This window comes from Mytilus edulis, chromosome 9 (assembly GCF_963676685.1).
Source record: "Mytilus edulis chromosome 9, xbMytEdul2.2, whole genome shotgun sequence".
Lineage (NCBI taxonomy): Eukaryota > Metazoa > Mollusca > Bivalvia > Mytilida > Mytilidae > Mytilus > Mytilus edulis.
In genome coordinates, this window is record NC_092352.1 from 54936207 (window position 1) to 54963131 (window position 26925).

Sequence of the window (26925 nt, forward strand, 5' to 3'; positions counted from 1 at the left end):
TTTTCATACTTTCATGAAATAAAGAAATATTAAAGTAAAAAGTGCAACATAATCAAAGCCATACTTTAAAAATTGAGACTAAGGCTATGAACTAAAAAAATCCCAATACTATATAAAAAAATTCTATTTCACATTCATAAATTTTTTTATACAAAATGTATTGTACTTCAAACATACGGATAAATATTAATTTTAAGAAATAGAAATAGATAACATATTACAAATCTGTAAAGCTAGTCAAGTGTTCATTGAAAACTTGTATACATGATATCCAGAGTTGTGTCTTTAAAATTCAATCCAATGTTATCAAAATAATGATGAAACCTGCAAATACAAAAGAATGATAATTGTGATATCCAGTGGCAAATATAACACTCATATGATGATGATAACATACATTTTTTTATGTTATCTTCTAAAAATAGAATTCCTTTCTCAATTTTATATATACCCTGCTTTGTACTAGGCAGACAACCTACGTCAGATTTTGTTAATGTGCTAGATCACAAGGCAACAATCTGCAAGAAAACTTGTTATACTGACTCGAAGCAAGCTTTCTTTGCTCTATCTTCTGAAGACTACAGATACCAATTTTAAAGTGTTTTCTTTTATTAACCCCGTAACCTCCAACACTTGAGGCAGGTGAACTACAACATTCTTATATTTTGAATGTCGATTCAAAAATATATTTAGTTGTAAGATTGATTTACACACTGAAAACGAGATTTTGCTTTATTCAAACAAGAACTACATGTTAAAATTGAGAATGGAAATGGGGAATGTGCCAAAAAGACAACAACCCAACCATAGAGCAGACAACAGCAGTAGGTCACCAACAGGTCTTCAATGCAACGAGAAATTCTAGCACCGGGAGTCGTCCTTCAGCTGGCCCCTAAACAAATATTTACTAGTTTGGTGATAATGAACACCATACTAAACTCCAAATTGTACATGTACATCCTTCAATGTATTCATGAAATGCATTTATACATAATCACTATCTTTTTGAATATTAAATCAGCACAACAAAATACAAATATTATGAAAAATAAATTTAGACAGAAGATTTTCTCTCTCAAATGCTCTCTGATTAGTGTTGAAACTATTTACATGTTGGATGTTGTTACTTTTGTATATGTCACAAGTATAATAATTTGAATAATATGACAGTAAAAGAATTATTATTATTCATTTCATATGTACTGTAAATTCAGAAATTATTGTGTACATTTTAGACTAAAATGCGATTTAAATTTTTGCGATAATGAGAAAAATCCTGTTAATCATATAAAAAAAAATCAAAATGCAAGTTTAAATTATTGCAATTGCAACCTTGTCACATTTTTCGCGATTTAGATTCTGAATTTACAGTATTCATTTTACTTTGTTAATTGACAGTCTGATGCCATAAGGAAGAAAATTACACAAATGACTTACCGTCTTTTTATTTTAGCCATTTCCCTGAGTTTTTCTGATTTACTGATTTCTCGGAGAGTAGGCATGTAGTCCATGACAACGGATCTCTGATGACATCTAACATTCAAGGGGAGGTTACTCATAACGTTATTACTGGCTTTCTTCAGGACTAGATTTTTACTGAAAAGAAAAGTAAGATTATATTATAAACTAGCATACAATGATCTGAACTATTCTTTGTAATTTGTAAACTATAATTTACATTAAAAAAAAAATGGTTATTGGAATTCAGTTTTCAAACCCATAACAATAACATGTTTAAAGTGTTTTTTCACAAATTTGGAAACACACACACTTACTGTTTAATCATTAATCTTATAAAAACAAGAGCTGTCAAAATGACAGTAAACCGGATTCTTTAACATTTATTTGTGTTCTGGCATTTATCAATATTACAAGGACCAAAACTCCTAATAGGAAATTTTAAAAGGTTTGGTTGAACGGTTCATGAGTAAATGCACGGACACAACATTTTTTAAACTTTCAAGAACCGTAACTCCTGAACGGTAAAAGTCAAAATTGTCATTATTGAACTTGACCTCCATTTTTTTGTCAGTAACAACATATTAAAAATTTTAAAAGGTTTGGATGACTGGTTCATGAGTAAATGCATGGACACAACATTTTTTAAACTTTCAAGAATCGTAACTCCTGAACGGTAAAAGTCAAAATCGTCATTATTGAACTTGACCTCCATTTTGTTGTCAGTAACAACATATTAAAATTTGATAAGGTTTGGTTGAGCGCTTAATGAGTAAATGCACAAACAACATTTGGTTGCCGCCCGACTGCCCGCCCGCCCGCCGTACATCCCTAAATCAATAACCGACATTTTTGACATAAAAATCCGGTTAAAAATGTAAAAAATTGACTATCATGCCTAGATGTCAAGTACTGAGGATTCATTAATTTTCACGGGTACCAATTTTCATGGATTAAGGAAAACTTGCATGTTCGTTGATATTTAATTTTTTGGTTTTGCGGAAGTCTGTAGAAAATTTGTTATTCGCTGAACATTTATTTCTTGGTTCACCTGTACCCACGAAATCCACGACAATTAGTGTCCAACAAATAATAGTGAATGCACAGTAAATGAAATGAAATGAATAAATTGTCAACATTTTCATCCCTATCCATAAAATGACTGGATGAATCCTATAGGAATAATTGCAGTAAAGAAACAACCGTAAATAAATATATAAACTAACCTATTACTGGCCCTGTTGACTAGAACTCCTTGTGACTGACTCCCTGCAGAAGGTATACTAAGTGATTCAATGTGCTGGCCCTTTAAAGTGTCCTGTATTTGTCCCTGATTTGTACACAATTTATAAAGTGCTCTCACTTCTATCTCTGAACACAAATTATCTTTATCAATATACTCTAACGAACTTGTAATATCAGTGTCATGAAGGCATCGTTTGCTGTGCAATATAAAACTATTTGACGATTCAGGCACTTCTGAATCTAGTGTTATTGAATCTATGAAAGACATGTTGTCATAAAATTCTGTTAATTGATCTAGAGATTTAATAATTGCTACTTTTTCTTCTTTGCTTTCTTCTCTTTTTGTTTCTTCAAGAGACTCTTCTTTTGGTTCATCTAAAATCCCATCATTAGAAGCCTCACTATCATACAAATCAAATGTTTTTATTCTTTTCAATTGAGTTTTCTTTTCCTTGACTTTTGTTTTTATAGATGGAGGTGTCGTCTGCCGACTTTTAGGTATGGGCAACAGATCAATGTATGTGTTGTAGACAATGTTATACATCAACTTCCTGTATTGATCACATGCTTCTGTTACCACAGTAACAAGGTCATCTCTTTGACCTTTCACAAGTTGCTTCAGTAAGTTCATAATTCCCTCCGATCCCCCTAAACTCAACCCCAAAGAACTGTTTAGGCATGACAAATGAACAGAGGACTGTAATACTACTTCCTGTTTTGCTGTGGATTCCATTGCCAGAGGAAATGGTTGGGCACTATTTGACGATTCATCATCACTAATCAGAGGTCTTTTCCGTTTGTTCACGACAGGTTTAATGACAACGAAATCATCATCATCATCAAATCTGGATTTTGAATCCCCAGAAATGCTTGAAGTTTTTATAGCATTTTGTGAGCAAGTGTCCTCAATCACAGTAAGTGGCTTCAATTTAACAGGGGAGATAATTTTCTGGACTTCCTGTAATGTGCCACCTCCTGATTCAATCCAGTACTGTAATGCAAGCAAACATCGACGAATATCTCCTGATAAAACTTTTACAAGAGTCATGATTTCTTCTGAGTTTGTCCTTATACTTTCTGCCAAACATATTAACTGTAGATACACTGTTGTTTGTTTCTGAACGAAAAAAAAAAAATTAAAAATTAAACAATATTCCATTCCTTTTGGAAACAATAAAGGTATCAATTTTACTGCACCAAATGCTTATTCAGTCCAGTCTTTACGGTATGGGCTTTGCTTATTGTTGAAGGTCAGACAGTGAACTATAGTTGTTAATTTTTATGTCATTTGGTCTCTTGTTGAGAGTTGTCTCATTGGTAATCATACCATATCTTCTTTTTTATATTTGACAGGCGTATAAAATTAAAGTGTTGATCTTTCTTCATCAAACGCCCTTTCATAATGGACAGAATTCTGTAGATATTTTTTTATATTCCACTCTAAATCACATTTACATGACAAAAATATTTTATATCCACTTAAAAAAATAACCTATTTTGGTTTTCTTCATAGCATAATATGATAAAACCCTCAAGTTATCTGAAAATTTCAACTTCATACTTGCATGCAACTATTTAAAAAAAAAAATAATTCCTCTTGTTAAAATATATTTGGCATTCAATGCTCTTAAACTTTATATTTTATTTGACCTTTTTTTATCTTTTTAGATTTGAGCGTCACTTATGAGTCTTATGTAAATGAAACTCATGTCTAGCGAACAAAATTTTAATCCTGATATAAAAGTTTATTTATATGCCAAAATTAAGAAATACTTGGCAAGTCAACATTTCAATTCAAATAATGATGATAAATATTTACCATGGATGGTGTTTTGAATAAAAACTGTTCATATCTTCCCTCAAACTTAGAAGACAATGTAACATCGTTTGTAGTGAGAATGATAGGAATCTTTGTTGAATTCATAAATGTTTGTATAGCAGACCAAAATCCCTTGTCTTCTTCAAACACAACGTCAACCTGAAAATAGGATTCATGGTTAGATATAGTTTCAACAAGGCTTCAAAATTTTGTACTTTAAAAAGAAAAGTTCATTGAACACAAATCAATGAAATTTAAACAAAAAAAATATTACAAAATCCCATTTATTGCGGTGTAACAATCAGAGAATTTCTAAATTTTAAGAAAATACTGATCATTTTTACAATATAAAAAAATCTTGGTCATCAACTAATGTTTTCACAATTTACTAAATAATGATGCAGATTTTAATTCTAGATTACTAAACTGAACAACTTAGTATAATATCTACATGTTATTCAGACATTTGACAATGCTGAAATAATTAAGCTCCGAGATGACAAATTTTGTAACATGATTCAGACGACATATATCAGTCATCGTCTCATCATGATCTCTAGTAAAATATATACTAACATCTTCAAATAGTATTAGAGATGTGCTTGATAAATTCAGTCCTTGGTTAGTTGCAGCAGTCTGATTTGAAGTAGTAGGTATTAAACCATCAAACTTAACTCCTTTCTCATCTTTTCCTTTCTTCTTTTTAGGTGTTTTCTCTGCATCACTTTCTTCCAAGTCTCTTTTTCTTTTTCTTGCATTCTTACTATCATTTGACTTTTTGGACTTTTCAGTTTCTACTGGTTTAGAATTTGTTGTTTTGTTGAAGAAATTAGCAAATGAAGTTGGTGCATTCTTCTCTTTCTCTGGTTTCTTCCTAGGAGATGGTTTGTTGCCTGTACATAATTATAAAATCATATCAAATTATACATAAAATATAGTTTTGAGAAAAACTGTTCCACTTTCTTACAGTGACTTGACTGTTAGTGTTGCTCTCCACCAATTGCAACTCATTCAAACTTTTGACCAAATTGCAATTTGTTTTATTAAACCAAATTGTTCAACTGGTCAGCATATTGAACAAATTGTTCAGTCAAAATGTGAAAGTGCAAGGTGATAAAATAAAATATACTTGCAATCCTATAAGACTTTAACTCCATTTTAATGATGTTGTGACAAAATGAGTTTATCAGTTTGTATAGTTATATTATAGTCATTTCCATGCTGAAGAGGAACTGTTTATTTTGAATTGCTATAAAATTGTCCAAACTAAGCTTTCATATAGTTTTTCTTTCTAAAAGTATTCTATATTTATAAGAATCAGATATCATTTTAAATAAAACATCATATATTCAGTAAAATATGTGTGAAATAACAATATGCTATTGATAAGTTTTCAGGGGAGATAACCTAAAATATTATTCTTTTGAATAAAGACTTTTTGAAAGAAAAGTTATTATCTCCCCAATGGAAACTTCCTACAAACATATATTGCAATTTTATACATATTTTACTGAATATGAAATGTTTTAATTCACATAATGTCTGATTCTTATAAATATAGAATACTTTTAGAAAGAAAAACTATATGAAAGCTTAGTTTGGACAATTTAATAGCAATTCAAAATAAACAGTTCCCCTTCAGCATGGAAATGAATATAATATAACTATACAAACTGATAAACTAATTTTGTCACAACATCATTAAAGTGGAGTTAAAGTCTTATAGGATTGTAAGAATGTTTTATTTTATCACCTTGCACTTTCGTGACTTGGCTGTGGTTTTCAACAGCAGTTGGTTCAAATTTCTGACCAGTTGAACAATTTGATTTTATAAACAAATTGCAATTTGGTCAAAATTTTGAATAAGTTGCAATTGGTGGAGAGCAACACTAACAGTCAAGTCACTGTAATAATAACAATATTAAATGGCACATGCCAAAATTGTCAGAGTCAATAGTGTTTTATTGTCAGAAATAATTTTTTGGATATATATTTAACATTGTTAAGCATCATTACACATAAATAGTAGCAACAACCATATTTAAATAGCACATTATCTGTATTTTATAGTCAGTTGCAACTGGGTAAAACACAATTCATTCCAGCATTATTCCTTTTTGTTTACCTTTCAGGGCAGGATTGATAGAGCCAAACAGAGGATTTAAGCATGAGTCATCAAAAGAGGACTAACTTTTTAATTTTTGAAAGCTATAATACTGTATATATACAATGACTTATTTACCTTGTGTGAATATAGAAGCTGGACCTGCATCCCCACAACTTTTATGAGAGACCCTGTGTGATTGAGTAGCTTCCTGTAACTGAGTTAGTATCCTTTTCCCATTCCTTATTGAAGATGCATTCACTTCAAAAACCTGCAAAGTTGAATATTTTTACATTTTCCTTCTTATAAAAATGTAATTACTGACTTGGGCTTCTTTCACAACTAAAGTCATGTAGGTATCTTTCAAAGATATTTTTTTTAAATAACACCCAGATAAAATTATAAAATTAAGAGAATTTATTATTTTAGGACACATACATCTTTGGCGTTCAAATGATTGGGTTTGATGGTTGCTGATGAAGGTCCACCCAGAAAAGCTCTTCAAATGCACAAAATTAATGTGATTTTCATACACTATTAAGTATTGAAACTGTTTTTGAGGGGTTATTTCCCTTCAAATTGAGTCATACTGGTCATAGAAAAACTATGTTTATCTTGTTTATCTTAAAAAATGTGTGCTTATGTTTTGAAATAAGACACTGAAAAAACATTTTACCGATTCATTAATATAAAACAAATTAAGTATGATGGTGAAAATTGATAACAGGACAAATAACTAGTCGGTGACCAGTTTAACTAACTTTCCATTAGTTGTAAATCTTTATATGGCAGTTGTACATAAATCAATTCATCTGAATAAATTTCACTTGCCTTAAATCAATGCTGACTGACATATTTTTCTGTGCTTACCAATATTATTATTATTTTTTTTATTACTTACCTTAAACCCTATCTCCTGTGCCAGAGCATACACTGTTGTAGATTTTCCCACACCTGTAGGACCCATTAACATGACAGTATTACACAGCTTATCTTCCTCATCTTCAGTACCCTCACTGTCAACATTAAAGTCACTGTCGTCGTCTGCCCACCAATCATCCTCTGTTAATCAAAATAGTTAAAATTATAAAAACATTTGGGAGAAACTTTTTTGTTATTGACAGATTCTTTTGCAAGCAAGCTTTTGAACTGATTTATAAAAAAAGATATGTAACCAATGACAGGGCACAGTAACACTTAATTTAAGTGGTTCAAACAAAATTTTGAAATATGCCAATGCATTAAGTATGTACTGGGTTTGTGTTCAATATCGTAGCGGCTACATAGAGTTATGTAGATTTTTGCCTACTGAACATGTAGCTAGCCTATAGCTTCTACATATATATAGATAGCAGCTAGGCAAAAATCTATTTAGCACTACATAGCCGCTAAGATATGGAACGCAGCCATGTATAAACAAATTATTTTAGAAATTTCCCTGTTAATATTTTCTGAATTTCTGACATCAAGTTATAGTTAAATAAGTTCGATCTTTTATTACTATTATCTAATCCTGAACACGTCAGATCATTTGCACACAAGGTCATGATTTTCACATAGACCAGCACAAATTCCTTCAATGCATCTATTCAATGCTGAATTTGTTAGAAAGCTGTGTAACATCTTAACCAAGAAAACAATCATCCATGAAAATACAACTTTTCCTGAGGGCTATTCCAGAAAAAAATGTATGGGGGGGGGGGTTGGAAGGCAGTTTTTGTCAGCACCCGCTACCCAGACAATTGTAATTGAGAATTATAGTGAATTATAGTGTGAAAAGTTGCTCTGATACCCATCACCCATGTATTATTAATATAATGTGCCTTCCAACCCCCCATACATTTTTTTCTAGAATAGCCCTGAATACATTACACTTGGTACCCATGAATATCTAATATTCAACAAACCTTTCTCTTTTGTTTTACTTTTAGATTCTTTCATGGCTAATTTTTTCATCTTTTTGGCTTCTTTATCTACTTTATGTTTCCATTCTATCAACCAAGTTTTCAGTTTCTTCACATTATTAGAATTCCCCACTATTTCAGAGGAATGAGTCGGTTGATACTTATCTGTCCATGGCACTACTATAGCTGAAATGTTAATGCAAAAATGTAAGGTTTAAAATAAGATGAAAACAGACAAAAAAAAAAAAAAAAAAAAAAAAAAAAAAAAGACGAACAAGTCCAGTCTTCAAAACACAACATAGAAAACTAAAGACTGAGCAACACAAACCTCACGAAAATCTGTCAAGAAATTTCAGTCAACCGATTGAAAATCAGAAAACTTAGAAAATGTATACAAGATGAACAGAACTTTTTTCTCTTTTGATCTTGAAATCAATTACATATATATTCTACACTATAAACACTACATTTAAAGTAACTTACATGTGAACTTCTTAATACGGTATCAATGTTTTAATGTAGAAAGTTTTAAATGAACTTCACTCCAAGCTTTGAAAATAACAAGAAAATAAATCAATACCTGTTTCCTGTTTATTGTCTCCTGAACTGGTTTCCTCTGCGACTGGTTCTGGACTCCCTAAATCTATAACTTCCATGACTTCATCTTTCTTTTTGAGACGGAGACTTCTCCTCTTAGTTTTCTTTTTACCTTCCTTCCCTGTATCAGTTGATTCACCTTTCTTTGACTTGCTATCTTTTTGCTCCTCAATATCTTCAAAATTAAAATAAAATCAATTAAAAACCAATTGTTCAAAGAACAATTTGAACAATTGAAGGTCTTTCCACCACTAACAATATATTTTGATATGAAAACCAGTTTGAATGTCAATTCCTATGGCTTTATGATGTATAAATATGAATTTCAAGCAAAGGTCAAAATATAGAACGTCCAATTTGCCTATGACCTTGACCTCAATTTCAAGGATCTTAAGTCAAGAGACCCTAGGTCCATAATATGTAAGGATAATGAGTTATATCACTTAACGCATTATTCTAAATATAAAAGGGGAGAAAACTCCCATTTATAGTAAATGTACCCTCGCAATTAAAATTAAGTGTTACGACATGTCACTACTAACAATTTAGTAAAGATAGTTTGTCGATATCTTTTACAGTTATTGAAAATAAGAGAAAATAAGCCAAAATCAATCAAAATTTAGAAAATGACCTTGACCTTTAACCTTGACCTAATTTTCATTTTTTTGGACTAATGACCTCAAATCTAAAGACCCTAGGTCTCTATCACTTATGGTTTACCAGTTAGAAATGCATATTACTTATATCAAACATAAAAAGGGGGAAAACTCTCATATGGAATCTATATACAGCTTCAGTCAAAATAAAACAGAACATCCTGAGGATGAAACAAGCAATTTGATAAAATAAATTTGTTGGTTTCTTATACGGTTGCGAAGCCTTAGAGATCACAAGAAAAACAGTGTTTGGGGAGATAACTCTTATATGGGAAAGTATTCGGTTAAGCGGTGTCAGTTTCAAAAGCGTATAAACTGTTCGATATCACATTCCAAATATCTAACAGACATCTTGCGAAACAAAAAAACAGTGAAGGAAAAAAATTAGGCGGAAGAAAAAAAAAAAAAAAAAAAAATAATCAGAAGAAAATCAATAGGTCTTTCCACGGAAAAGTGGAAAGACCTAATTATCCAGACAAAAAAGTTTTAAAACTGCTGCATGCTATTTACTGTTTTTTATTTTGTCAAAAAAGTTGTTTAAAAACAAGAATGTGTCCATTGTACACCAATGCCCCACTCACACTATTATTTTCTGTGTTCAGTGGACTGTGAAATTGGTCAAAATTTGGCAATAGAGTTAGAAAGATCACTTCAAAGGGAACAGGAGCCTGTAATTCAGTGGTTGTCGTTTGTTTATGTGTTACATATTTGTTTTTCGTTCATTTTTTTACATAAATAAGGCCATTAGTTTTCTCGTTTGAATTGTTTAACATTGTCTTATCAGGGCCTTTTATAGCTGACTATGCGGTATGGGCTTTGCTCATTGTTGAAGGCTGTATGGTGACCTATAATTGTTAATGTCTGTGTCATTTTGGTCTTTTGTGGATAGTTGTCTCATTGGCAATCATACCACATCTTCTTTTTTATATGCATACTAAGTTTCATGTTGATTGAACTTCACCTGTATCAAAAACTGTTTTTACCAAAAACTTAGTGGACAAACAGAGGGGTTAATGGATGAACAAACCAAAACATAATGTCCATACCTGGGGCATGAAAATCTAAGGTCTATTTCATGATTTAAAGTACAAGCATTTCACAGGGCAAAATGCATTTTGTTCTTCCAAGCATTATACTTTAATGGAGTTTATACTGCAACTAGTTTTGTTTTTTCCTAAATATAGTAACACAGCTATATTTTGTGCAATGTCAATTTCATCACGGAACACTTTTTCCACAGTCAGGGGTGAAAATCAGTTTGATATTTGTGTTACAATTTAAATAGCTATCAATTTATTTATTTAAGTTGCAGTATTAAAACAATATTAGGTTAATGTCAGAAAAATATCAACTTTTTTGCACTCAGCGCAAAACTGGGGAAGAGCTCGGTAGAACCTTGCTCTTCCCCAGTTTCTCAGCCTCCTACAAAAAAAGTTGATATTTTTCTGACATTGACCTATAAATATTGTATATTTATTTTTGTTTTCCATATGATGTTCCAGAAAAAATACCATCCCTCACCATTGATATTCATTAGTGTAATAACTGCGATTTTGGGGGGATGAAAAAGGGTGTGTATTATAGACAAATGTGTACATGAACATGAATTACTGGTTTCTGTGCCAGGTGAGGTAATTAAGTATTTTGATCACACTAACCATAGGTCATTTCAGCATCCTGGTCTTCTTTTTTTTCCTTCAGTAATTTGTACATTTTATCAACATTATAACTTGGACTGACTTTTTGAATTTCTTTCAATAATGGTTCTTCAAGACTGTCTTCTACCTTTGAATGTTGCTTAAAAAGCTGAAAAAAATATTTAATTTTATTTGTCAATTATGTAATTGAACTATTTTTCCAATAATTTGATACTTCCTTTATTACAAAAAAAGCAAAAGTATTCAGAATGAACAATCTACACTTTTACTTTCACTAATGATGAAACATTTGAGTCAACTTCATTCCAATTCCTCCATTTTCCTTAATTGAAATCAAGAAAGAAAATCTTAATGAGTTACTATATCGTTAACATTTAAAAAAAATATTTCACAAACTTCAACAATTTGTTCCACCAAGAATTGAAATTTTATAACACTACGTCTACAATTTTTTCACCTTGCTTGATAAATATATTAAAGCAATTTACTAGCAGTCAAATACCTATTAGTATTAAAAGCAAACTGACCCTATAAAGGTCATCAGTCATTTCCTGTTGAACGTTTAAAGACCTTGATTTGTGATTTTCAAAATTCCATACTAAGGCTTGGGGAAACCATATTTTAACTGATTATGATACAAGTTACGATACCTTTATTTTAGATAAATCACACATAATCTTGTCTTTTTCCAGTAAGCCATGATTCCAATAAGTTTGTATAACTCCAGTATTATCAGTTTCTTCACAGTTCTTAATCTTAAGCTGTACACTTGATAAATTCCATATATCAATTCCAGACTTTCCCATAATGCCTTCCATCTGTTGCACATGCCTAATGGCAGGAAAGGGAGGTAAATCAGAGAGAATGACAGCTGCACTTGCAGCAATTGTTTGTTTCTTTAAAGCCTCAGGTACACCACTCATCAGAAATTCTCGTCTCTGTCTTTCTTGCTCTGGATCCAAAACTGGTTTCTTTGGTTCCTCAACTTTTTCACCAGCTTTCTTCTTCATAAATATTGGGGCAAGTTTTCCTATAAAAACAGAAATTTACCTTATTTATTTCTTTAACTTTGTTACATTTAAAAACTGTGATTTAATAAAAATTTTCTCCATTAATTACATGGTAATATTGCTACTGATGGTGCAAAGTTTCAACATTAACTTTAGCTTTAATAACATATTCTACACAGCAATTCAACCGTAATTTCATTTTGAAACTAATGCCACGAAATAGAGATATGAGACATCAACAAATTATCATAGTTGTTCTTCCAAATTAAAAATACTTCCAATGTAAAGGTTCATATATTGTGTAACTTGCTGTAACCTGCATTTCCCCACTGAATGTGACTCAAGGCCTGACAATTTTCAACCTTTGCTCGCCCCAGGTTATGGCAGACCACAGACTATTTTGCCTTTCTCTTCTTTTCTGCTATCTGATTAATCAAAGTGTTAGTGAGCATAGAAGGGTAGATTGCATTCATTTTGCAGTAGGAACGATACTATAAGTATTCTATGAGTATCTGATGGCATTGCTAAGATTTGGTTCAACTACAATTGTTGACGAAGGAAGATACCTCTAATCAGAAATATTACTTTAACAACGAAATCATTGATATTTAAGAACAGATACTGGATTCATGCATCATGTACAATTTATGTAAATTGATGGACAATTATGGTTCTACATGTAGGCATGCATATCATTGAGTAACTTGAATACTTGAGAATATATTGCATTAATAAATCTCTTGAAATGTTCATTGATAGGATGCATATAGAATGTTTCATAAACCCTTGCTATGTCTTTTTATATGGACTAGTGATTCTTTGGACGTTTAACAATTAAAATACCTGAAGGCTTCTTGGGTGTGCCTTTACTTGTAGTTTTGTTCTGCAGTGGAGTCTTAGGTGTTGATGGTTTCCTGCCTTTCCTAGGAGTACACAGGTCTTTCTGTTTCTTCTTCTTTCCTTTGTGATCTTCATCATCATCTATAATCATGATTTCATCATCATCATTGCCATCTTTTGACTCCTCCATAGAAACACTAAATTTATCTACAAATAAATAATGAAAATATTGATTTTATGTCACTGTAAGGGACGCCATCAAAAGTTCAATGTAGGATAAAAAACTTAATTCACATAGTTTTTTCAATGACCCCCCACCCCCCTCTTAACTTAATTTGGGAAAAATTGATTTACCAATAGGGATATATGTAAAAATCGATTTTTGATATATAAAACTTGCAGAATTTTAACCCCCCACCCCCAAACTATTTGATTTAAGTTTTTTATCCTACATCGATCTTTTGATGTCGTCCCTAACCCCCCAAAAAAACAGAAAATTGAACATGTATATTGAGGAGAAAAAAAAATTGCATGTAAAGCAGAAAATCTTTAAAAGTTTTTTTTTTCAATGATACTTAAAAGTCTGTCCTTTTCTCAAGTCTGTAAACAACCACCAATGGAGTGCACAATTACATGGTAAATAAATTTTGAGGCACTTTTGTGATATTTTCCAAGATACCAGTACTGGAACAGGGAACGAAGTTTCTTGATTTTTACATATTGGCGCAGATGTACTTTGTTGATTATAAATGTGTCTTTAATAAGTCTTCAAGATAACCATCTTTCAATCAGCTGTGCTTTGATATTGGCACAATTAACAAAACATCTTGTGAGAAAATTACAAGAATGCTTAAGTATGTTAACTAAGATAGAGACTCAATCAGGCAATTTAAGATGGTCTTATGGTTTTTTATGCCCACATGTTTTTGGCATTCCAAACATTTGGTCTTAACCCCAGCTGATTAAATAAAGGTTATTCACGAAAACATGTTGATTTTAGAATATATAAATTGGTATAAGTTTTATTACCACAATATGATGAAACTTTACCAATATATCAGAGAGGGATTGTACTTTACCTGATAGTCTTGAACTTCTTCTCCTGCTAGAACTTTCATTTTCAGTCTCAACTGGCTTTCTTTTTTCTTTGGCACTTCCTTTTAACTTAGATCTCTTCTGGTTCTTTTTAATGGCCTTTTTCATCTGTAGCTTCAATTCTGGAGACTTTCCAGACTTTGATTTCTTGGCTTTTTCCAATAGCTTTTGTGCTCTGGTTTGTTTGATATTTGACTGAAATTATCGCATTTAAATAATTGTTAATACAATGAAATTCAATAGTTTATGATAAGATCTTTGTCAGGACCATTTGGAAACTGTTGATTTGAGTGTTTATTCAATTCTTAAAATAACCCTTTACCATTGCAACCATGCATAATAGTAGCCTGTTGTTCAGTGGTTGTCAATTTTTTTGGTGTGGTTTATAGGTGTTTTTCATTTTTTATTCAAATTAGACTGTATGTTTTCCTGTTTGAATTGTTTTACACTAGTCATTTTGGGCCCTTTAAAGCTTGCTGTTAGGAGTGAGCCAAGGCTCCATGTTGAAGGCCGTACTATTGATCTATAATTGCAGTGTTCTCCCCAGGCCCTTAAAGGACCACGGGCCCGCGATGTATAATTTTCTGCCGCGGTGGTATCGTTCTTGCCGCGATGTATAATTTTTTTCCATGGTGCTAAAGTTTTCGGTAAAAAAATCGTATTAAAATCAGTAAAGTTTCAGATGACTTCAACTTTACATCAAAATTTACCAGTTCTAACCAGTTTAATCCAGTATTGACAAGATGATTGTTTACACCACGTGATCGATTTACCTGTTGAGGTTAACCTTGATGATTGGATTTAATCGATGTACATGATTCTTTTGTGTTTTAATTAATTAAGAGATCATAATTTAAATAACAGACTTGTGAGGGACAAGCAGACATTTGTTAATGAACCCTATTACGCCAGTCTCAAGTCAAAATAATTTGCCTTTTAGGAATTAATTGTGGAGTTACTTCCCCTGATTTTGCTAATTACAAATAAATGCTCCTCACATATAATTTCTCATTGCAAATAAAAATAAAGTACAAATTGAATGCAAAATTATATTAGAATGTTACATTAAGGATGAAAACATTCTTAGAACATACCAACAAAAATGTTTTGCAAATTATTTTTGAGAATCATACCATTATTGATGCACAGACATATTATAATAAATAGGTAATTTATACAATGTTACAAATATCTGACTGTAACAGGTCTAAAAAGCCTACTGTCACAACTAATACATTCCCACGCAGGACTAAAGCTAGGGATGAACCTTGTGAATAGAAAACTCTTTTAAAGTACTCTCCATGTCTGTAACAAAGTATTAATCATAAAATCAAATTTGTTGTTGTCTAAAAGAATCAGATCTAAAACTATGGAAAATAGCTTTTAATTTACTGAAGGTTCTGTATCAAAAATCTTGTTCAAAGTTCATTGTTATGGGGAATGTGTAGTGTAACTACAAGTATCGGGACAAAATGGATTGATCAAAATATAAGAAGTGACTTTAGCTTAAAGACTAATTGTGCTTTCTTTTATTTATTCTTCAAAGATATTAAAGTATACAAACTGTTTATTAATTTACTTTTTCTACAAATAATTTTCTGACCCAAAGTCCTACAACACAGTTCCACAGTAAACAAAACAAAGGCAAACAGGTAATGACAATCAAAGAGCTGAAAGCTCTGAAGAAAAATGACGCCACTGTCTCTAATATTGGGATAGTTTTTATGCAAGTCTTGATTTTCACATACCGTAATTAGTTTAACAATGCAACATGTCTCGTAAGCATATAATTGATATTCGTATATGTGTGTGTGTGAAGTGAAGGTGCCAACTGGCTGGGTTTTTTTTTAAGACAAATGAATAGGTCAAGACTACCTGAATTGTACAAATAAATACCGTAGAAAGGCTTCTATATTTCTCACTGGTACATAGGCTGAATCCGGGTCCGTTCGCGCCCATTCACGTTTGCACCAACTCATGTTCGCCCCCTTTCACTTTCACACCCTACATGTTCGCAACTAATCTTAATTGGTTTTGTGTTTAATAACTCTGTAAGCAAGTGTTTTCTTATAAGTATAATTGTTGTCATTGTCTCAAAATAAAGTGAGACAGCATTTTTTTTTTGTGTTGAATAAATCTTAATCATGTTTTGGATAGCGTATTGTTAAAGATAATAATAATCGTTTCTAAATAAAGTGGTATTTTGTTAACGTTTTATTTAGCGTTGAATAACTCTTAATCATGTTTTGGTTAGTGTATTGCTATACTTTGTTTCATTGACATCTTTCATAATGAAGTGAGATTCTGACTATTTTTTTTCTGTGTGTTGAATAAATTTTATCATGTTTTGGTTATAATAGTGGATTGCTATATTTTGGTTCCTATATTTTATTGTTTTGTTGTTTCAGATCAAAGGGCTTAAAAACAATTATCTTTTGTGTTTTTCCTTTAAAATCTTCAATGTTTTACTCATACCAAGCTAAAAATACATTCAGTATTTACACCAAAGCAATTTAAAACAACAATCATGATTTTCCAATTATTCAACTTGAATTTGAATTAAAATTGGGCGCGAATGAGTAGAGTGCGAACGGACCTTGGGTGTGAACGTGTGAGGTGCGAAAGTGTATTGGGCGCAAACAGACCTGATACCACATAGTCTGAACCCCCTTCTCCCACAAAATATGATGTAAATTAAAAACAAATTGTTCAGAGAACAATTGAAGTCTTTCCACTAGAAAAGATCTATTTTTATATTGAAATATGAAAAATCAGTTTAAAATGTTAGTTCCTATGGCTTTATGACGTCCTATTAACCTATGACCTTGACCTCAATTTCAAGGTCACAAACCATGGACCTTGAATCAAAATATCCTAGGTCTTTAATATGTTTGGTTAATGAGTACTACCACTTGATGCGTAATTTTAAATGTAAGATGGACAAAAACTCCCTTTTATTGTATGCGCAGCCTTTCAACCAAAATATACAAGTAAGGACATGTCGCAACTAATAATTTATGAAAAATTATTTGTCAAAATGTCATACAGTATTTGAAAAGAAGTGAAAATAAGCCAAAATCAAAATTTATAATATGACCTTGACCTTTGACATTGACCTCATTTTCATTTTTAGTACCAATGACCTCATGAAGACCCTAGGTCTCTATCAGTTATGGTTTACCAGTTGAAAATGCATATCGCTTGAATCAAATGAAAAAGGGGGAATAACTCTCATATGGAGTCCCCATAGAGCTATGGTTCAAACGAATATTCTTATCCTAAATATGTAACGAGCAATTTGGTAAAATAAAATCTTTTACGGTTACGAAGGAGAGGTGGCCACAAGAAAAACAGTGTTTGGGGAGATAACTCTTACAACGTAATGTATTTTGTTATAATTACATTTGATATATGTTTCATTATAATACTTTATTCTGATTGGCTAACTGCACATCACATGTTATTCCTCAAGCAATTGCATCACTCAATAAAACTTTTCATTCATGATAACACGTGGTCCCACAATAAAGTGCACAGATGAATTGAATAAAAAAGTTATAAAATTCGTGTTTTCATGATCCTAGCTAAAAAAAGTAATTATTAGTATTGAATGTTTCTTTTTGTAACCTCATAGGGTTGCAAAAGCGTTGACCGTGTGCACATTTTTAGAATGAAGCGCTTACGCGCTTCATACAAAAAGTTCTTCGGTCAACGCTTTTACACCTCAATGAATTTACAAAAGAAAGCATTCAATACTTAAATGCAGTTGTAAATTTTTAAAGCAAAAAGAGTTAATACTAACTTTCACTTTTTTGGATGTTCATGTACATTTTGAATGTATTTATTTTTCTCAACTACATGAATTTTTTGGTGTATTTTTAATGATATATATGAGTAGTCCAAATAATTATTACGTCTGGCAAGGCTTTTTAAATTTTATTCTGGGACACCTTCCTATGACCACAAGGCTTATGTTAATTTTTTTCTGGGACGCCTTCTTAGGAAGCCTTCCTACGAACGTCTTAGGAAGGCGTCCCAGAAAAAAATAAAATAGCCTTATTGGATATTTTTATGCATTATCTAACCAGTTAAGTCTTTTACAGGATTGTTTGTTTAATGCTGTTTAAACATTACTGAAAAAAAACCACCTTAAATTTGCTAATTATTTGGCATGAAAGTTTGATTTATTGAAAGGGACTCATAGTTTTTCATTTAATTTTAATAATTGTCTAATGGTTAAAACAATAGCTTCGTTGTTTACTTTTATACACAACAACATATTCACTTTGGTCTCGTTGTTTACCTAATATTCACTATGTACTTGGTAACAGTTATTAATTAATTGAATAGAAAATATTATAATAAATATTATTGGAAGCCGAATTGACGTCAAATAGGTGCCGATTTGACTAGATGCCAATTTAACCAGGTGCCGACTTGACTTGTACGTTTCAATTCCTCTGCGATCGTTTGCGGTATTTTCTTGAGAAAGCCTATTTTCCATCATCAAAGAGAAGAAGAAACTGCTTGAAATGATTCCCGAACGCTTCGTGATTGTTAAAATAAGTTTAATTCACTCAAAAAACAATTTTAAAACTTGCGATGTTTAAACAGGAAGTTTCAAAAGCACGTGTAAAAGAAGAAATTAACCGGTGAGAGTGGAAATCCGTACATAACATATATCACTATAGTACGACTTTTAAAGCAAAACAGTTTCATCCTTTTGTAAAACAGTCTTTAATATACCTATCACATTAATGTTTGAAGGGTCTTAAGCTTATTCAAACCATATAAGTCGGTATGAAACACCAAAACGGAATGATAACCGATTACGTTTTGTAGTTTACAAAATTCTGGACTGGTTCCTGTCAAACTACAACACTTTCTTCAACTGTAGTGGAATACAAACAGAAACCAGTTAGTTTGTAAACTGGTTCCTGGCTGATTACTACACAATGCTCATGCATAATGATAACACAAGCACATTCCTCCAGTTTGTATTGAAATTAGTAAATACGAAACCAAGCGCGGTAGGCAGAGAAATCAGGTCGGCAGTTATGGAACAATGACTGCGTCATTTTCCAAAAAGTAACAAGAAAAAAAAAAAGCGACGCAAAGCGACACAAAATACTGTAAAATTCATTTCGTCACGCGTTACCCTGGTGCTATCCAAAAATCCTGGGGAGAACACTGAATTGTCCTTCTTAAAATATTGTGACTTGCATGGAGAGTTGTTCATTGGCTCTCATATTAGTTTCCTACATAAAGAACCAAAATTGTAGAGAAATGCTATTGTAATATATTTGCCTTCTTTTTCTTACAAGGAATAGTTTATAATTGATTGGTACTATTGTTTGACCTTTACCTTTGGTTTAAAAGTAAAAGAAGATTCATCTGTGCTACTGCCACTTTTGTTGCATCTGAAATCAATAAAAACAGATGAGATTTAAAGACAGCATTGTCAGATGACAAAAATAGATGCAAACTATGAGCAAAATAAAAATATAAATTCATATTATATCAAAATAAAACTTTTATCTGCATTTTCAATGCAATCAGCTGAAATTTAGAATTTAAAATGTGTGGAATGCATATTTGACACATTTTCTTGTAAGTAAAAATGATATTCACTTGATCTTTACCACTCTTCACCTATCAAATATTTCCTCTTTTTGATAAAAAAGCCTTTTGTAAATAAAAAAAAAAATGTATTCTAAAAGACTCAAATCATGCAAATAGCAACTTTTCAGAATGATATGTGAAACTGTCTGAAACAAGAATGTGTCCTCAGTACACGAATGCCCCACTCGCACTTTCATTTTCTATGTTCAGTGGACAGTGACATTGGGATAAAAACTCTAATTTGGCATTAAAATTAGAAAGATCATATCATAGGGAACATGTGTACTAAGTTTGAAGTTGATTAGACTTCAACTTCATCAAAAACTACCTTGACCAAAAACTTTAACCTGAAGCGGGACAGATGGACGAACGGACGGACGCAGACCAGAAAACATAATGCCCCTCTACTATCGTAGGTGGGGCATAAAAATAAAGAGAACTTCTTGTTATAAAATGTCAGATTTTAGTTTTATAATTTTTCCTGTACTAAGTATATATATATAAACTCATTATTTCAGTGTCTTGTTTTACTACAATTTTCAATAGCTTTATTTGTCTCTTTATAAAGAGAATCATTACCTTGTAAGCCTCATCCTGATTGGTGTTCTATTTTTAGTATCAATACTAATCATATCAACTTTGTATTGCTTCTTCTTCCTTGAGGATCGTCTCTTCTGTACTGCGTTATCATCATAAACTTCCATTGTATCTTCACTTTTTATCACACTATCCTCCAAAACAGATGCATTACTTAATTCAGGTTTTTGACCGTCTGAAGCACTTTTCTTTATTTTGTTTGTACTACCCGGTGGTCTTCCTCTGGCTTTTGTACCGACCAGCGTTTTTTCTTGGACTTTCGTAGATGGTGGCCGCCCTCTACCTTTCTTTACTGGCGTACTTTTAGACAAGGGTGACTCACATGTCATCTCTTCTGGTTCTGATTTACGAATTCTTGTTTTATGTGATGGCTTGCTTGACACTTGAAACCCACCTTTAACAAAGCTAAGTGTTGCTTGGGAAGTTTTCTGAGATCCTGAAGGAGTATTATCGCTTTGAAGAAATGCTTTTTTCCTATCCAATGCCTCTTTTGTTTCAGTAGCATCTACAGTCATGCTATCATCAGAGATTTCTACAGTTTCTGTCAATTTCTGATTCAAAGACTTTCTGGCTGATTTCACAGGTTTGTCTTTATGCTTAGTACCCCTTTTCTTTGTTGGGCTGTCAACTTTTACAACTTCAGAACTAATAATTTCAATTTCATTCAGTTTTGAGTCACTTTCTACAGAAGTACATACTTTTGTCTTTTCAGATTTATTTTCCTTAGAAATTTTAGGTGGGGTAGGTTCAGAATGTATGTCAGCTTTAGTAGTTAGGATTTTAGGACTGTTTGGTTTACTGCTAGATTGTTTGGGAACTGGTCCTGACAGTTTGGTAAAAAAAGATGTTATACTGGGATAGTTTTCATCAGCGGATGAATCATGTTTGCTTTCATTCGCGGTAACCACAATCTCTGGGTTTTTATTGTCTGAATCAGTTGTCACTTGTGATACTCCATCACCAGTCATTGCTTCTGATTCTCCATCGTCATTTCCCGTCACTGTCACCGATTCTTTGCAGTCATTTTCAAGCACTGTTTCTAATTCTGTGTTATCTGTAATTATTTCATCTCCCTTTTCTTCAGATTTATTATCTAGTGACTTTAAGAAGTCAAGGTAACTTATTCCTGAATTTTCCTCTTCCTTTTGTTCAGACTTCCTGATACTATTCTCATTTGTCTTTGTTTCAACTTCTGCTTTTCCTACTGGTTTATCTTGCACGGATTTAACTTCCTTGTCTTTTATTTTTTTCTTCTTTTGGGTTTCTTTTTGTACCTCCTTTTTCTGTATTTTTTCAATAACATCTTTCTCTACATTATTTTTCTTTGATTTTGAAATGTCTTTTGTTTTACTTTCCGCATTTTCTTTTGAAGCCTCATCATTTGTTTTTAAAGACTTTTTTGTCCCCTTCTTTTTTTCCGTCTTTTTAATTTTAGTAAGAGAATCCTGACATTCAAACTCAGAAATTGATGAATTTAGCGAAGATGAATTCTTTTCAACTTTCTGCTTTTGCTCTTTACCATTAATACCATTCTGAAGACCATTCTGAAAATACAAATATAGAATACACTAAAAAGAAATTGTATATCAACAAAATAAAAAATAAGTGCATTTATTAATCTTCATAGCTTTTGCAACAGAGCCTACACTCAAGGACTGTGAGACATGGGCAAAGAAATCACTGTTTGGTCAGCAAAAAGCTATTATATAATGATATCTGACAGTTGTGTTTTTGTTGTTTTCTGTATGATCAGAAAGTGAGCATTTAGAAAATACTATTGCTGTTTAATTCCTATTTTTTTTAGGATTTCCTTTGTTTTGAACAAATAGAGATGTGTGGATAGATCAATGATACAGCAACCTAACATAAAAAAAACCAACAAGGTATCTAGAGGGCAATATACAGCATGGAATGTTTCTCCAGCAATAGACAGTGTGTTTTTGTTGTATGCTTTCATTTAAACCCAACAGAAACCTTTAAACTATCGCTTATAGAACAATAAACTATTAAAACAGAAATTTGTCTTACCTATAGTGAAATGCTTACTTTGAAAATTAAACAGACAAAACTTTAATATATAAAATATGTTAGAACCTTGACTGAAGGTGCAGTGACAAGTATGGTAAGTCTTGTTTTTGAAACATTTTTGAGGCAAGATAGAAACCAACAATTGTGACACAATGTTAGTATAGTCCTGGGATCATAATCTCTTTTTTTTGCATGCTGACTTAATTTGACAGTGTAGCTAAGTATAATTAATGCATAAATCATTTTTATATAAATAAATCAAAACTGTATGTATGAAAAGTCAATAATTGTTATACCACTTTTCCATTTGCTTTTTCTGTTTTGGTTTTACTTGTCAATGTTTCCGTACTTTCTTTCTGTTTGGCAGCTGGCTTGCCAAAGTAACTCAACAAATTTTTGGGCTTTTCCACTGGTTTGGTAGGTGATTTGAAGAATTCTAGTATTGACCTTTGAGGTGATGCAATTTCTTCTAACTTGGATTCCTTCTGCAATTAGAAAATTTATCAATCTGAGAAAACAACTAATTTTGTGAATTCGTTACGATTTGTGAGATACTTATTTTCATCAAATTATGGATAAAAGATCCAAGAATATACAATGTAAGTGTTAATTAAAATCAAATTTCTAATAAACTTGTATGCAGAATTTGAAAATACCACAAAATCTAATATCCATGTGATGCAAGTTTTTCTCAGTCCCAAAAAAATGGTAACCACACTTAATTGATGAATCCAGAGTATGAACACACTGAAGATGGACCGACTTTTTTAAAGCAATGTTTGCAAGATATTCTTATGTTTAACCATTGACAGATGATCAGTGTCTGATTTATCTGCTAGTATTAAGTCATACATCAAATAATCAAACAAAATAAAAATAAAACAAATAAAAAAATAATTTTATATTTTTAACTGTTATGTTAAAGAAAAGTGCCACTAGTGAAGCATGAACACATAATTTAATGTACTGCAGATTCATTATTATTCGTTGGATACCAATTTTCGTAGATTTCGTGGGTACCGGTGAACCACAAATTCAAATGTTCAACGAATAACATATTTTCAATAGGCTTTGCATACAGAGATTGACAAAACCACGAAATCAAATGTCCACGAATATGCAAGTTTCAAGCAATCCACGAAAATTGATACCCACGAAAATAAATGAATCCACAGTAGGTTTAATGTTGGGTTCAGGTTGCGTTATCTTTGTTTTATGTGTTATTATGTGTTATGTTTTGTTTGTCTTTTCTAGTTTTTTCTATGTCATGTTGTTATCTGGTCTTCTTCTATGCACAATTTTAATTCATTCTTAGTATTCTCTTTTGACTTATATTCAAAAGAGAGTCTGGCACATGTCATGAGATTAACTGTTACAGTAGTAATTAGCCGAAATCTATTCTAACTTTGGAGACTCATAATATCTCTTAAGACATGTAAGAAGTTAGAACAAAACCATGAAAGCATTGAATTTACTTTTTCCTGCACCCTGGCCGAAAAAACAGGGTTTTGCGATATGTAGGTTGAATTATACTTTTTTTAAATATTTTCCATAGACTGCATTAGGAAATATTCTCAGTGGACATAAAATTAAGCTAACCCAAAAATGTCCAGACCTTAAAAACGATACTTGAACTAAAATGTACATAAAATGTTATAGGGTAGGCATGAGTTTTAAGGAAGGTAAACAGACAAGAAATGAACTACTGTGAAAGTACTTTTATTCGTGGGGTACCAATTTTCGTGGATGACTTTATCCACGAATTTAAGTGTCCAACGAAATAATACAACCATTGTCCAAATCAAGACATGGAAAGATTCCAATCTGTAGGTTTGACTACTGAAATGATCTAGAGAATATATTGAATAAGGCCAATTCTGAGAATACTTTAATAGCAGTCACAGAACTACAACCGCATGTAGGATTATACCCATTTAATCTTTAATAACCTAAACTGTACAACTTTTGATCTTTTAATTCTCATAAAAAATATTTTTGATCGATGAAAGTCAGATTTCCGGTATTGATATGCTAGTATGATAAAGTAAAATTGAGAAAGGAAATGGGGAATGTGTCAAAGCGACAACAACCCGACCATAGAGCAGACAACAGCCGAAGGCCACCATTGAATGGGTCTTCAATGTAGTGAGAAACTCCTGCACCTGCAGGCGTCCTTCAGCTGGCCCCTTAAAAAATATGTATACTAGTACAGTGATAATGGACTTCATACTAAACTCCAAATTATACACAGGAAACTAAAATAAAAAATCATACAAGACTAACAAAGGCCAGAGGCTCCTGACTTGGGACAGGCGCAAAATTGTGGCGGGGTTTAACATGTTTATGAGATCTCAACCCTCCCCCTATACCTTAGCCAATGTAAAAAAGTAAACGCATAACAATACACACATTAAAATTCAGTTCAAGAGAAGTCTGATGTCAGAAGATGTAACAAAAGAAAATAAATAAAATGACAAAAATACATAAATAACAACAGACTAGTCTACTAGCAGTTAACTGACATGCCAGCTCCAGACCTCAATTAAACTGATTGAAAGATTATGTCTTCATCATATGAAAGTGTTCATTTTAAATGAAAGTGTTCATTTTATATCCTCATAGTCCTTGTACATATAGGAAATAATAATTTCATGCTGGGCTTGATTTTGATAAGAATTATTTGAAAATTCAAGATACGTTTAAAGCATTTGTTATATGTTATTGTTGTGACATGTTTATGGCCTAATTAACACCTTTGATGGTCTTTAATCTGTGGATCACTTTATCATGGGTTAATTAGTGCTATCACTACGATTTACAGGGGTCAATGTTTACTTTGCAATTTTCTTCAATCCAGACTATTTGTAACCTTTGTTTCTAAAGGCTTTAGAATTTTTTTTTTAGAAAACTAAAATCCACGAATTTAAAAACCCACGAACATGTAAATATTGCTCAAACCACGAAAATTGATACCCACAAATTAAAGTACTTTCACAGCACTATATATTTTTTTTGCCTAAATAGTTATTTTTTTCTCTTATATCTTACATCTTCCTCTGCTTCTTTTTCTTGTTCCATTTCCATAACAATACCCGGCATGTTTTCATCTATTGACTTAACATCTACAAAAAGAATAAGAATTAATGTCAAAACCCCTGGACTTCTAAATGTCTGTTGGTTATCAGCTAAAAACTAAGTACAAGACTAAGTGGGCATTGAATTGTAGGGTACACATTTTCCCCCATGCTATGAAAATATTTTTACAATGTATATCTGACCTGTAGAAAATAGATGCAAGATGTATTGTGGTATGAGTGCCAAATTATGAGACAACTCTCCATTCAAGTCACAATTTATAAAAGTAACCCATTATAGGTCAAAGTACGGTCCAACAAGGAGCCTTGACTCACATTGAACAGCTATCTATAAAGGCCCCAAAAATAAAGGGTGGCAGGTAGGTGAAGCTTACATAAATGAAGAGATAAATGAAAAATGAACAAATTGATACCCGATTTATATAATTCCTAGGCCGTTAGTTTGTACCAGAGGCGACGAAGCAGCGCATCTGTTTTGGATGGGCAAATATCCACTTTTTGATATGGAACGAGCTCTGACATCCCACAGCCCCAACTTGTCTGGCAAAACAGCCGTTGACATAATTTTGGAGCGAGAGGTTAAAAAAATCTAGGATTTACACCATGTTTAATTTGGAAGATCCATAATGGGTGGCCAGTCCCATGACTTCCCTAAACCAGGCCTCTGAGTGTTTACTTGTGTTATAACCACAATGTATATATAGACAAATTGAGTGTCAATCATTCAGCATTTCTGGCGGAATCGATGTTACTCGACCTGTCAAAATAGTTGTTCTAAAAGAATTTTAACCATAGGAAAGTAATATCGTTAGTTTTGAATTACATTATAATAGAATGCTGTAATTTTTGGTCTATCTACAATTTACATGTTTTGTGTAACCCTTCTTTTTCATCCAAATGTTTGCTTTTTGTTGTTTATTTTCTGGCGGGATGGCGGGAAGTTGAAATTTTAACGCAGAATTTTATTTAATCACACAGTTTCGCACTTTTTTATTTCAAAATGACTGATTTCATTCGTAATGTGGAAATTAATTGATTATAAATTGAATATTTTCGTCGATTCACTTATAATTTTGTTTTAAAGTTGCGAAAATAAAATTTCCATGTGCATTCAAGTTATTTGAGCGGGAAATTTAAATTAGTTCGTAAACACTGTAGCCACATACCAGAGGCAAGGATTTGTATATTTGTCTCACT

At 32.0% G+C, this 26925-nt stretch overlaps 1 protein-coding gene across 2 annotated transcripts; it reads right to left on the reverse strand.

The window, feature by feature from the left end:
* Window positions 1–113: 113 nt before the first annotated feature.
* On the reverse strand, window positions 114–26688 carry LOC139489774 (ATPase family AAA domain-containing protein 5-like). Of its 2 annotated transcripts, none has more exons than XM_071276591.1 (18): window positions 26552–26688; window positions 25682–25755; window positions 22930–23118; window positions 20588–22149; window positions 19752–19806; window positions 14371–14581; window positions 13295–13498; window positions 12092–12471; window positions 11442–11589; window positions 9111–9302; window positions 8534–8716; window positions 7528–7688; window positions 6765–6897; window positions 5099–5415; window positions 4523–4681; window positions 2685–3820; window positions 1438–1596; window positions 114–324 (listed from the first exon to the last, which is right to left on the reverse strand). In XM_071276591.1, exons 2-18 carry the CDS (start codon window positions 25730–25732, stop codon window positions 246–248), a joined length of 5319 nt encoding a protein of 1772 aa, XP_071132692.1. In that variant the 5' UTR covers window positions 25733–25755; window positions 26552–26688; the 3' UTR covers window positions 114–245. The 2 variants fall into 2 exon arrangements, with proteins under 2 accessions (XP_071132692.1, XP_071132693.1); XM_071276592.1 differs by having other exon boundaries at window positions 26595–26684.
* Window positions 26689–26925: the final 237 nt, after the last annotated feature.

What these genes read in the sequence shown, in the direction of transcription:
- LOC139489774 (XM_071276591.1), bottom strand. Translation starts at nt 25,732, where the DNA reads ATGCCGGGTATTGTTATGGAAATGGAACAAGAAAAAGAAGCAGAGGAA. An exon ending in AAAAAGCAAATGGAAAAGTG is followed by an intron (nt 22,150 to 22,929) that starts GTATAACAATTA and finishes TTGTATTTTCAG; the next exon opens with AATGGTCTTCAGAATGGTAT. An exon ending in ATCAGGATGAGGCTTACAAG is followed by an intron (nt 19,807 to 20,587) that starts GTAATGATTCTC and finishes TATTGATTTCAG; the next exon opens with ATGCAACAAAAGTGGCAGTA.